Source organism: Eupeodes corollae, chromosome 1, assembly GCF_945859685.1.
Source record: "Eupeodes corollae chromosome 1, idEupCoro1.1, whole genome shotgun sequence".
Taxonomy (NCBI): Eukaryota; Metazoa; Arthropoda; class Insecta; order Diptera; family Syrphidae; genus Eupeodes; species Eupeodes corollae.
The window spans coordinates 291,844,124-291,858,305 of NC_079147.1; the positions used below are offsets into that span (position 1 = coordinate 291,844,124).

The 14,182-nt window shown below is 33.3% G+C and overlaps 1 protein-coding gene across 1 annotated transcript in view; it reads left to right on the forward strand.

The window, feature by feature from the left end:
- The window catches only part of LOC129951381 (uncharacterized), a 127,040-nt gene that overhangs the window by 26,584 nt on the left and 86,274 nt on the right, over positions 1 to 14,182 (forward strand). Inside the window, exons 10-12 of the mRNA XM_056063504.1 lie at positions 3,101 to 3,106; positions 3,319 to 3,467; positions 4,652 to 4,822. Of these exons, the coding sequence (XP_055919479.1) occupies positions 3,101 to 3,106; positions 3,319 to 3,467; positions 4,652 to 4,822 (326 nt within the window). The remainder of the gene's footprint in view (positions 1 to 3,100; positions 3,107 to 3,318; positions 3,468 to 4,651; positions 4,823 to 14,182) is intronic.

Below are 14,182 nucleotides of genomic sequence, written 5' to 3' on the forward strand. Positions count from 1 at the left end.
AAGAGTGCTTCTCGTGGTATGGAGTCAAAGACTGCTTGAAAGTCGACAAAGAAAGAATAGCTTACATGAAGTTTCAGGCGGGTAACCAAACACCAGTTTAATAAATGGTATAGGTCTATTATTTGTTTATTAAAGCAATCATAAATGGAATATATGAGCTAAACTTTTTGTTTTTACAGATATTATCGACAAAGATTATAAATAAAAGTGGGCCAAATTGTCTACCCTGGGGAACTTACAATTAGAGCATTTTTTAAAACAAGAGCAGGAATGGCATCGTCACCAGGAATGTGATTGAGTTTGAGATTCTGAAGACCATTTAATACACCAGAGAATTCTAATTGTATTTAGCCAATATCTTCTACAGGTCAAAAATCTGAGCAAAAAAATCAAGAGTTTTGTCAATGTCAGTAGAATTACCCCATCTAGTATTTCGTCGCAGTTGAAATGCCAATTGATTTCCTTTTAGAATTAATGAACTGAACTGTTTCGGATCACTTTTCAAATAATTAAGCTCAATATTCAAAATATAGTTCCTGTGCAAGAATTTGCTGAGAACCATGAATTCTTTACGATGTTTACAAAATGTATATTTGTCATCTAAAGTGTTTGACATTTTATACTTGGCAAATGATTTTTTTTTAATTTTTTTTTAAATAAGTCAGCCTTTTGTTATCCCACGGAGGTTTTGAGATTATTTTTTTTGTCCTATAAAGTTCAAATAAGTTAAGAGCTGTATTTAAGATGCCCGTGAAACGGTTAAGCATATTCATCAAATTTAGGTTTAAAAATTCAGTATCAGTCTACATTTTCAAGATCGAGTTCAATGATGTTTGATTTTAAGACGTTAACTCTTTCATTCACGATTGTATACTAACAATATTTTATCATTTCTGTTTTACTTTTATAATTCAAATCGACTAAAATATAGCCGAAAATATTAAAAAAAAAATCTGATTACTAAGGTTTTCGAGAAATGAGGTGGTTAGCAACACTAACCCCCATGACTATTGACGAAGACAAAACTATGATGGATTGTTTATACTTTTTATTATTAATTAATATTTCTTTCACGAAATGAAATTATAAACTTATTAAAAACTTATAACTACTTGGTATGAAAATCTGCAAAACAGGTTTTTCCTTTGCGAATGCAAAGGGGAACTTTTGCACGTATTGCACTGCCATATTGTCCTCACTGCTACATTTGCAGCATCTTCTAGAAGTACTTCTTTCTGGTTGATGTTGACTGCATTCTAGACGAATTTCCTCTGCGACTGTAGGCTTGTGGCGTTTGATAAATGCAGGTCCATGAGATGAGGACCTGGAACTTCGTTTTCTGTGTTCTAAACCAGGCCTTTGCTTCTGTCTGACATATTCCGGTGCCAGAAGACCCTGGTATAGGCTTCGTCTGAAGTCTTTCAGAGTTAATGGGTTAAGGTCCGTGCGAGAAGAGGCCTGCAGTTCCTTATAAATTAAAAAGGCATTGACCACACAACAATCAAGGAAATGAAAAAAAATCCTGTGCCACCACTTTTTCTATTTTCTATCAACAGCATAACTTCCTCTTGAGCTGGTCAAATTTATCGACAAAATTCATGTTCGCGTTGTAGTCTTTAACGGCTTCTGGACAGGAAACCTCGTTATAGGTACCATCGCGCTCTCTACGGTTAATTTTACCAACGTTCTTAGGATCATGATAGTTTGACAACATAAATACTGATCTCTTGTCTTTCCATTTCAAAAAACTAACTTTTGTCTCACTGATGCGGTAATCGTGTTCGCCTTTGCGTAAATGCCTGTCTTCTTTTAGCTTCGGCAAGAACTTTCTATTTGAATTCACCGTTCCACAGGCGAAAATTTTGTCTTCTTGTAATCTTACTTGTAAAGGATAACTGTGGAAATAATTGTCAAAATAGACTTTATGATTTTTTCCTTTCAAATTTTCACAAAATTTCGTTACAACTTTACCGCCTTAGTCAGAATCAATGTTAGTTTCCTGCTTACCAGTATAAAAATCGAAATCAAGGCAGTAACCTGACTCTGCACACATCACCATACCTTGTACCCTCGTTTTGTCTGTTTTTTTGGCATGCATTGCTTCAAAAAGTTCCTTCCCTTCATACTCTCATCAATAGCAATACTTTCTGATGGCTTGTAATTATTTCGAAAATTAGTTCGTAAAATGTCCAGTAGAAGTCTAATTTTATACAGTTTGTCGAAATTTGGGCAGTTTCTGTCAGGCATTACGCTACTGTCATTCACGTGCAAATAATTCAGAAGCCAACTGAATCTATTTAAGCTCGTAAACTTCGAGACATAGCTGTCATGAAAATCAGGTGCTGAAGACCAGTAATCCTTGTAGCTTGGCATTTTCTTTAAACCCATCACCAACTTCAACGCAATGAAAACGTCAAGCTCTTCAGTTGTAGTGGGTGTATAAGGTTTTCCAGATTGAGTTGCGTAAAGGTTAGTTTGAAAACATAAAATGTGTTGTAAATGTTCTGTCCAAAATAGCCGAAATAGTGAAAGAGGGGTAACATTCTCCATGCCCAGAATTTCATCAGATATTCCCGAAAACTCACCAGGTGTGTTCATTCTATAATTTTTCTTCCACTTTGGAGCTAGTGTCATTGGTCTATTTACATTCCCGGTGTTGGACTCTGTAACATTAGGATTTCGATGAACTAAGTTCGATAAAGGGAGGTCATCATCGAATTAAAGTCATAATTGGGAACTTCTCCTATCAAATCCCCTAACAAAAGTGGACTTGGCTGATCGTCTCTTTCTTCTCCGTTGTCCTGGTCACTAAAAAAACTGTCGTTTCCTGAAGGAATATCTTCCAACAAATATTCGAAAGTTTCTCTTCCTTGTAGTCGGCGGCGCGCGGCGCGACATACTGTAAAAAATCAAAAACAGCAATTATATTTACATGTATAAATTTCATTTGGATTGGACTGTGACCACAAACACACAACATTCATGGTGGTTAGTTTAGTGATAGACAATGAAATTGATTCACACGAAATGTTTTAGCGAACGGCAATAAGTAGCCCACCTCCACTATCTAACTTATTTAAATTCTGGAAATTATCATTAGTTATGAGTATGACTATTTATACAGTTTTGAGCCAAAAAATAATTTAATTCCAATGAATGCAACATAAACGAATGAATACCATAAAATACACATCTGCCAATATGAACATTTTCGAAGAGACTAAATAGCTCTGTGTCACCCCAAACTATGTGTTAGACTGAATTGTTTTTTAAATTACATCCTATTTTACAATATTCCAAATTATTTTATTTTTTCAGAGTAATAGTGGAGCAATCTCCATTTAAATTAATTATTAAGGACTTGCAAATATCTGACGAAGATATCTACCTATGTGATACAACATTTTTTATACCATTAGAAGCTTGTGATAACTACAATGGATATCGTGTAAAACTTAATGTCTTAGGTAAGTTTACTCTTCTTCTCTTATTTTGTTGATATGTCTTAATTTGCTTGTTACATAATATTTGTTTTATTCTTTTATTAATTTAAAAATAAATTTGTTTGCCTTGCATATAAATTAATTTACTTTGTGGTACCTAATCTACCTCTATAATATAATTAACATGCTTGCTTCCTTCCTTCATTGTCTGTCTTCCAAGAAATATTTGTCTTTTTGTTTCTGTGTGTTTACCCTTAAGCTAATACAAAATTTACATCAACAAAATGTATGTTCCTAAATAAAACAAAACAATGAACTCCCATTAAAAAAATAAGAATTTAAAAAAATATATACTAAGTTTGTTAAAGATGCCTGCCAAGCCCGTGCCTGCATGAGTTTATTTTCACGCTGAATGTGTATTGTTAGTGCTGCGTGTCACTTCCCCCTCCCCTCTCAGAGAAATAATTTCCTTAATATAACAAAATTTAAATAAAAAAAAACATTATTTAAATTCACTTCGCAAAAACACGCAAATATAAATTTTATACTTTTTCGTCCTGAAACAAAATTTTGTAAACTGTATTTTGCTTGTTTGAAATTATTTTTGTAATTTTATCATTTTTTTCATAAAGTATTTTCAAGTTCTATTCAAAAAATCATTAAATGCTTTTTTTAAGAATATAACCTTTTATCATTATATTTTAATCATTGAAAATGATCATTAAAAAAAGAAAAAAATATTTCCTCCCCCTTCTCAAAATGCTCAACTCTCACCACCTGGATTCAAACAAAATAAATTTAAAAAATAAAAACTTAAAAAATACCCAACAAACATGCTTAAAAAAACTAACAAAAAAAATATCATGTCAATGTAAATGTTAACAAAACAAAAATATTTAAAAAAATAAAACCGTAGAAAACATTGGTAAATGAAATTTATTTATTATATTTACAATTGTTTTTTGTTTTTTTATTTTAATTTTATTTTTATTTACAATTTTTTGATTTTCCAAAACATCTTCACAGACTAATCGATGTATTTTCTTTCTATTTTTGTTTATGTTCTTTTTCAAAATCCACATAACAAAATAAAAAAAAACAACAAATTAATTAAAATCAATTTAATGATTTAATAAAAATAATTTAATAAATAATTATAAAACTGAAAACAAAATAAAAATTAAAATCAAAATAAAAATAAAAATCAGTGCCACCAACCGAGGTTGTGATAATTGATGAGAAAGGAGATCGCATTGAGAACGGAACTGTTCTTGGACCGCTACAGGAAGGACATACACTTAGATCGACGTGTATTGTGAAAAAAACAAGACCACAGCCAAGCGTTGGATGGTTTAGAGGAAATAAGCGATTAACAACACGTAAGTAGTTTTAAATAAAATAGAAATTTAATAAAAAAAATATTTATAGATTTAAATTTTATTATTGTCAATGCTGCCAATATCTTTGAGTGTGTAATCCATTTTATTTAACTGAACCTTTGCATTTAAGGTCACAAAAAAAAATGTCATACTTGAAAAAAAAATGGATCAAGTTGTTAAGAAAAAATTTCATTGTTCACCTTGCATGAAAATCGCCTTAAATTGAATAGCATATATTTTACAAGCCAATTTGAGACCTATCAAAAAAAGTTCGGTTTCAAAAATTTGGACGCTAAGATTCTGAAAGTCGGTATTTTACAAACGTTTGTAGATTAATATGGGTTTAAATAGGAGTTAATATCAGCTTTAAACATAAACGCTTCCATAAATAGGGTAAATGTTACGACTAAAAAAATACACCTAATGTTTCAAATTTTATTTGAAAGAAATTGTTTACCTGCACACAAAATTCGGGATATTTGTTAAGACGTATGGTCTTTTTGACCAAAAACACAACGCCCAAATTAAGAATGTCAAAGACCCAACACAATTTATCAACATTTTGTTAGTGTATGATTTGGGTAAGGCTGGAGAAAATACTGTCAATCAATCGAAGACATAAAGGACTCCGCAAGGCTCAGCAAAGTTTTATAGAAGGAACATTGTAATCCTTCATTTCTAAAAAAGCCTGATGGAACCTGGACAGCCTCTCCAGCCGAATCTCTAGAGCAACTGATGAAGACGCACTTTCCGGGTTGCGAGAGTGATAACCCCGAATCGCTTGAAACCACAGAGCTAAACGTAGCTCATGTGGAGCAAGTCAATTCCGTTATAACCAGAGAAAATATTTTGTGGGCCATCAATACTTTTTCTCCATATAAATCCCCAGGCATGGATGGCATACTGCCAGTTATGCTTCAAAAGTTGCATGATGTGGCAGCTCCATATCTGAAACAAATTTTCAAAGGATACCTCCTTCTCAAACATATGCCCATGTCTTGGAGACAGGTCAAAGTAGTTTTTATCCCGAAGGATTTCAGACGAATAAGCTTAACATCTTTTGTGCTTAAAACCTTGGAGCGCATTCTTGATTACCATATTAGAGAAATCCTTGTTGGACGACCTCTCGAAAGCTCTCAGCATGCTTATCTTAAAGGCAAATCTACGGAGACTGCCCTTCATGAGGTAGTGCGTACTGTAGAACAAATAAATCCATTATAAAGAATTTACTCTTGCCGCCTTCCTAGACATAGAAGGTGCTTTTAACAACGTCCTTACAGAATCCATAGAAGAATCGCTCGTTCCGGTCGAGAATGGATTATTTCCATGCTCAGTGGTAGGATGATTCGAGCCTCTCTAGGCAATACAATCGCAACAAAACACGTGAGTAGGGGAACACCCCAGGGTGGTGTTCTTTCGCCTCTTTTATGGCTTCTGGTCAAGGATACAATTAGAGAGATGTGGAGTGAAGGCGGTAGCCTACGCGGATGATTTGGTGCTATTGGTGTCAGGAAAGTACATCTCTGTGATTAGTGAAATCACGGAGTCAGCTTTGAAGAAAGTTAGCAACTGGGCCACTTGTTGTGGACTAGGAGTTAACCAAAGTAAAACTGAACTGTTGCTCTTTACCACCACTAAACTAAAGTACCGCCCTTCACGCTACCTCGACTCAATGGTCAAATCCTATCATTGTCTTCCAGTGCAAAATATTTGGGAGTTATACTCGACCCTAAACTAAACTGGAAACTAAATATTAAAGTACGGGTTAAGAAGGCCTGTGTTGCTTCCTACGCCTGCAGCAAAACTTTCGGCAAAAAGCGGGGACTTCAGTCGAAGATGATTTTATGGACGTACAAAGCCGTAGTACGCCCTATCTTAACATATGGTTTCATTGTAAGGTGGCCTGCTCTTAGCAAAGCCTATAACATTAATAAGCTAAAGAAGGTTCAGAGAACAGCTTGCGTGGGCACCACAGGGGCCATGCGTACTTGCCCAACGGACGCCTTAAACGTTATTTTGGATCTTCTAACAATCGATCTTTTTATTAAATACATAGTTTTCTGCAGCGCTATTAGTCTAAAGGAATCAAACAGCTGGTTGTCAGAACCATAGGTTACAGCAACACAACGAAATTGATTCCCTGATATATTATCTCGGTAGACTCTGACTACTGAACTCCTACTTTGAGCCTTAGTAAGGGTTTTAAGGATATTTTCGCATCCAGAGAAGATTGGGAGGATGACATCGTGTCGATAGATTTCAACACAACTATCTTTAGTGACGGCTCAAAGATGGAGTGCGGAGTTGGTTATAGGATCTTTTCTGAGTCCCTAAATGTAGCCAAATACTTTAGGCTTCCTGACTTTGCTTTTTTTGTTTTTCAGGCTGAACTGCTGGCAAGAAGGGGGCACGTAAGATACCTAAACAAAACCCAAACCAAAGCCGAAATGCGGCTATCTTTACAGACAGTCAGGCAGCTGTCAAAGCCATTAACTCGGCTATATCCTCATCAAAATTGGTCCAGCAATGTCGCGATGAGCTTAAATAAAAAATAAATTGGGTGGCGCAACAGTCCGTTGTGAACCAGGTCCTAGTGACTTACGACTCTCAACCATTCCTGTGTGCGAGTACTGTTGTCAGGAATGGAAGGGACCTACAATTTTAGGCCAAATCCGAACGGCTAATTTGAGAAAGCACTTTTTCATGACAAGAATTACTCTTGAAGGATTTGTCAATTCCTCGCAAGAGGCAGTACCCGCGCAAATTAATTTTTTTAAATTAAGGTGGCACAGGCAGGGATTGAACCCAAGACCCCTTGCATGACAGTCCAACGCACTAACCATCATGAGCTTGCGAGCCTGAATATTAACCTTGGTGTCACCCTGATCTGGGTTCCGGGCCATAGTGGTATCGTGGGAAATGATCGGGCTGACGAGCTAGCCAGGCAAGAATCGGCCCTTCATAGCTCACTTGCGGAAATGGTTAGCAATCCTCTTGGTGCTATGAAAGGTATAATCTTTCCTATCTACCAAACTGAATAAAGCGGAAGGTGGAGCAATTTAGCCAACTGCATTATATCTAGGAAAATATGGCCCACCTATAATGAAACCCGTAACGATCTTCTATGCAGGCCAAGGCAAGACATAGCCAGGATTGTTGCGGTTTGTACCGGACATTGGCCTATAGGAGTTCATGCAGTGAAGTTGGGTATCTCTTACAAAACCTTTTGCCCTAGCTGTAGTGACCGAAAAGAAAGTGAAACGATAATCCATTTCCTCTGTAAATATCCTGCTTTGGCAAACACTAGAATGAAATACTTTGGAATAGCATTCTTTTACGAACTTTATGAGCTAGGTATCTGAGACAAAGATTAGAGACCTCATCTTTTTTCTCAATGCGACAAAATGGCTCTAACATCATCGCTATGAAGCTTCTCTATAAATCTATCCCTTTCAATCACAGGTCAAACGAGTTTTTGGTATCAAAACGGCGCACTACAGCGCTAATTGGATCTCAGGCTGGGTTGCCTTGAGATCGCCATTTCTACCTATGATTTGGGTAATATTACCTATCCTGGCCTTTAAAATATTTTCGGTTTTTGAAAGTTCCAAATAAAAAGAATAGTTCGGTCTTATTTCCCAATAAAATTACATCAAGATATTAAATATGTCATATCGCCAAAAGGCTTTTCAGAAGAAAATATTGCCCAAATCAATTTTATAGTATCATAATTCCCAAACTACTAATTGTCATTTCGCATTTGGACACTCTCGCATTTTTTTGTTTATTTTTTGTATCTTTTGGGCGTTATGACATTTCTATATGTGGGCGTTACGACACTGAATGTTGGTTTGGGTGATATGACATTTTATTTGGGCTTGTTGACGTTTTCTTAATAATTTTTTTGTCCGGTGTTCCTCTGTTTGGGCTTTATGACATTTAATGATTTATGTTATAATATGTTGTTAGGTGATGAGACATAAGAAACGAAAGATATCATAATCGTCGTTATGCCCAAATAAATGTCCCAAAGCCCAATGTCATAAAATCCAAACACTAAAAATAAAATTTAAAATTCTTTTGAGCAAAATGGCAACTTACAAATTGAGTATTACGGCATTCGCTTTGTGTTTTCTCGCGACTTTTTAAAAACTTTCTGGTCTTTGTGACTAATTTTGGGTTATGTGACATTTTAGGATTTGGGTGTTATGGTTTTAGACAAAAAGACATTACTGCATTATTTTTTCAAATAAGTTACAATTAACATGGAAAATTATAGTTGCATATGTTTAAAGTATTGTGTTACACACTTTTTCAATGAAATAACAAAGGATGGTTCAAAGCTCAATTTTTCATAATGCTTAAGCAGGTTTTTGGATTTTTATCCTTTATTCTAGGGTTGGATGAGACATTACTTTATGGAAAGTTATTTCAAAACTGCCAAGTCAGAAAAATTGTTTTATGTGAAAAACTTTTTCAATTAAAGGTTTCTTTTTGTCTTAAGCAAATTGAGTATTTTTAACGAGGGTATGTTATTGACAGCAAAATGGCCTCTAAATTGTTTTTTTTTTTGCACTTTTGAAGCTCATATCCCCATTGCCATACAAATCACCGAGTTATGTAGTATAAACAATGGCTTTATGTATAGATCTGTTAGTAATTTTACATTTATCTTCTGAACTTTTAAAAAATAACTAAAATTGTGTAATGACCTCAATGACCACAATTTAAGTTAAGGATTTTTTTTCTATGTAATGTTGTACATTTTGAAAGGCATATGTTGTTTCGAGATCCTGAATAAATCGCAAATTTAAGTGATTTTTTTTAAATTTGCTTTGCACGAATTCAAATTGCCTTTGAAAAAAGTTGTAATCCCATTACAAATTTTAAAACTCATCTTTAGCTTATTTTTCGTTTTGCTAGAGCACATTAAAAGTTTTGTGGAATTTTGACTCCAAGATTGATTAAATATTAAACATTTTTGGAAAATGCATATTTTAACAAATATTGCTTCAAAATTTAAAGGTTGTATATTTAATGTGTATGTAGTACTCGTGGAGTGATGTTTAGCGCGTAGGGCTGTCATGCCAGAGGTTTTGGGTTCAATCCTTGACTGTGCAATCTAAGTTTTTACGAGAATCGACAAATCCTAAAAGAGAAATTCTTGTCATGAAGAATGTTTTCTCAGCTTCGGCTTAAAACTGTAGGTTCCCTCCATCACTAAAAATAGTTCTCACATAAAGGAATGGTTGAGAGTTGAAAGTCACTAGGCCCTAGTTCTCAACCGACTGTTGCACCACCTAACTTTTTTTGAATCTATGAAAAAGTTTAATTCTTTGAACCTCTAGGTAGGCTGGTATTTTATTTATTAAGTTTAACCCTAAGGAGCTAATGAGTAATTCATAATATTTGTGTACTCCTTGATTTATTTATGTTCAAATTTGAACAGGCCATATTTTAATGGAGTCACATAATTTTATGAGTTCCTTGTTTCTTAAATTTTGTTGATTCTTTTTTGGTCAAAAATAGTTGACAGCTTTACATAAGAAATCAAGTTTTTTAAATACTTCTCTATTTATAGATTTATAAATTTTTCAAAAACTTTAATTTAGGCACTAAAATTGGGATACTTACCTACAAATTTATTCCTAAGCTCGTCGAGCTATATAAAAAAAAGAGGCTGGGATTCGACCCACACTGATAACTTCCCATCCCGTCTGTCGATTTGTCTTGTTAAAAGTTTGTCTATATGTACTCGTATCAATTTTTACCAAATTTGCGTACTATATTTTATAGATTTTATTTTGTATGAAAAACGGAATGTTGGAGTTTTATATAAAAATTACTGAATATCGAAAACAATATTTTTTTGTGAAATAAAATAAGTTTGAAGCCAATATATTTAATTTTTGAAAAGCTATTTAAGTCGAAAATCAATTTCTACCAACTTTTGTTAATTTTTTTAGGATTTTAATTTTTTATACAAAAACTGTCTATTCGATTTTTTTTCAAAATTTTTACAATGCTGTAAACAACATTTCTTATAAAAAAAAATAAGTTTGAAACCTAAATTTCAAGTTTTTAAAAAGATATTTGAATCGATATTCAATTTTTACCAACTTTGAGTAATGTTTTTTTTTTATTTTTATTTTTATAAAAAAAATTGTCAATTCTATTTTTTTCAAAATTTTATCAGATGTCAAAAACATTATTCTTCGTTGCACAAAATTGTTTTAGACATGAAATCATATTACAGTCGTAAAATTTTAGAGGTGACAAATTTTTTTTTCAGTTTTATTGATTTATAAGAAAACCGTTATACTGATTTTTTTTTAAAAATATACCTGTTTGGTATCACGTTACAATATATTATATACCATTTAATTCAAGTCTCTAGCGTTTTTGGTTCGTAAGATAATTAGGGTTAACCAAAATTTTCACCTTTTTTTCAAAGTGCTATGGTGAAAAAAAACCACCCACGCAATTTTCTTAAAAGGCCTTTCTGCATCTTTCTGCCTTCTATATAACAAAATTTATTTGGGGACGATATCTTCTCTGGTTCTTGAGCTATGGACGACGAAAAAAACGTAGTGAACGTACGGACCTACGGACGTACGAACGTACGTACACCCGCACGCACGCACAGACAACTTTCTTAAAATCTTTTATTTCGCGACTAGGGACCTTGAAACGTCGAAAAATGTCAAAATTTGCAATTTGACATATCGAACCCATTAGAATAACTTCCTATGGGAAGTTAAAAATAGTCCTCGAAATGCATCCACCTTCACACCTTCTGTGCGAAACTCCAATTTTATGGTAAAATTGTAACTCCTTCCCTTTGTTTTAAAATCTGGGTCCACCTTTGAAAATAAATATTGTCCACATTAATATCTTCTAAAATCAGTCATAGAAAATCTATGCTAGGAAAAAGCGCAGTAAATATGTTATGGTCTTATTTCCGAAAAAGTTTAAGATTAAGGTGTAGTCCCACATTGACACTTTGAGAATGATAAAATCTTTAAACAATCATTCTTGGGTTTTCCAAAACCCATATTTGCTTTTTAATGTTACCTCCGAGGTAAAAATGGGCCTTATGGTTAAAGATGATTTTTCTATACCCTTACCTTTTTTATGTGTTTTTAGGACCTAATCTAATCGTTTTTCTTGATCGATTATTGATGAAGAAGAAGTTAAAATGTTTTTTATGAAATTTTTACTACTACGGTCTACATCTGCAGTATTCCCAGTTTTTCTTCACCAAAGCACACGACTTCGATTATTTCAATCACTAACTCGTCATGGCTCACAATATTTGAAAATTATCCATTAGTCTCACTTTTAGTGAACATGAAGGTCTTTAAGGGCGCACTAGAGTGCTTAAGTATATCAAATTGCAACTACAAAATATTCATCATTTTTGTTGGGAAGTTGAAGAATTTTAATGCGTTTGTGAAGCAGGTTTCTTTTAATTTTTAAGCGCAGTTTTTAAGATGGTTGTTTTAAAAGTGAAAGCGTTCTAAAGAAAAATATACTAATAGCTACTTAAATCTTTTTTAAAAAGAACTGGCTGAGAATAAACTATTTTTATGACTCAATAAAGCTGTCAAGGTAAAAAGCAAACCTATAAGTCTTAGTTAAGTATGTATAACTTAGATAGTCTTGAACTAAACTCAACTTCTCCAAACAAACTAAATAAAACTTAACTTCCTCCAATTAAATATTATACCAACTATTATAGTTCCTAACGGAATTGAAAGAATGTTAATGTTTTCATTTGAGCCTATCTATGAATATAAAAGTTACCCTAGAGGAATCCAAATATTCCATTATCAAAGCTTTTCCACTTCATAAGCATAGTATATCCAATCCACCTCCTCCTATAACTACTTAGGTTATATTACTTTATTAAAAAAAAAAACAATGATGATGAGGAAGTTTGCCTTAAGCCCCGTATGTCTCATAGTCATGCATTTCATTTCGTTTAAGTATTTGCATGCGGCGGCTTAGGAATATTATTTATTTTTCATTTTTTTCTGTTTTGAATTTTTACGGTACGAATATTATTTTGCCAGAACACAAACCCAATGTAGAAGTAGACAAAATTAAAGTTATATACAATGATAGTCGTAGTCAAGTTGAGTGCATTTATAACAAAAAAAAAGAAACCATTAGTGGTCGGAAGAAGGAGTTCGGGTTATTTTTTTAAGGAATCTTTCCTCCATAACAAAGTTATTTTTTTTCGTTAGTTTATTTTGTTTTCTGGTGCTCTATGGTATTTTTATTTCACTGCGTTATAAGCCTAAAAGAATTTTTTGTCCTAACTACTTCTATACATACCCTAACCCAACCCAACTTAACCTTCTCGAAATGTATTTTGTGAGTGTTTAGTGTGGTTAGGGTTTCATAATAATGGTCTTCAGTTTAAATACCTCCGACAAGAATTTTAAACGAAAAAAAGAAGGACAACATTGTGGAAAAATCTAGACTTAAGCTCTTTATTAAAAAAGATTAAAAAAATGCAGTGAAAATATTTATTCAAAATTGTTTAGATACAAGGCACATAAACAAAAATATTTAATTGGGGTTTTAAAATATTGAAAAATGATTTTTATGTTTTAACTGTGTCCTATTTATTCAAAAAAGAATGCAACATTTCTCAATTTAGACTGTAAAAATAGTAAAATTTTTACTATCTTTTAAATCAATACAAAAATTATGCTTGTTTTAATAAGAGCGCACAAAAAGAGTTTCAACGTAATAAGCTATTGCAAATTCGGTAAGTACGGCTTAAGAACTCTTCTCTGTACTTCATAGTTATGCTGAGGAGATGAACACAGTCTGTTATTTCACTAGAGTATAGGGTGGGGCAAACAAAAGTTAATTAAAAGACTCTTCTTCGAATAATGTCCATTGCCGAAAAGTCTTAAGTAAGTTTCAACAGCATTATATTATATTTGTTTCAAGCTTTGGACGCATGTTGGCTTTGTGAAAATTTCGAGTTGTTCAGTTTGCATATGATGCACATTTGTTCACCAAAGTTTATAAACGATTACAAACTTTTTGAAATTAATATGTTTTCGCGTCCCTTTCTATTTTATCGTTACCAACATTTTTAAAAGAAAAAAAAATGGATAGGATGCGATCCACACTTATACCTTTACATTTATGCCGTTTAAAGTAGGTTAGGTTAAGATGGAGTGGCTGTCCAGATGTCATTGACGCACGTAGACCTCAAGGGTCCATTGTGATACAACTAATGAGGTTACTCATGGGAGAGTAATGAACTTAAATAAACCATTTTGTACTTTTAATGAAGATAGAGAGACATTTTTTGTCAACCGTTGCAAGTTTACTGGT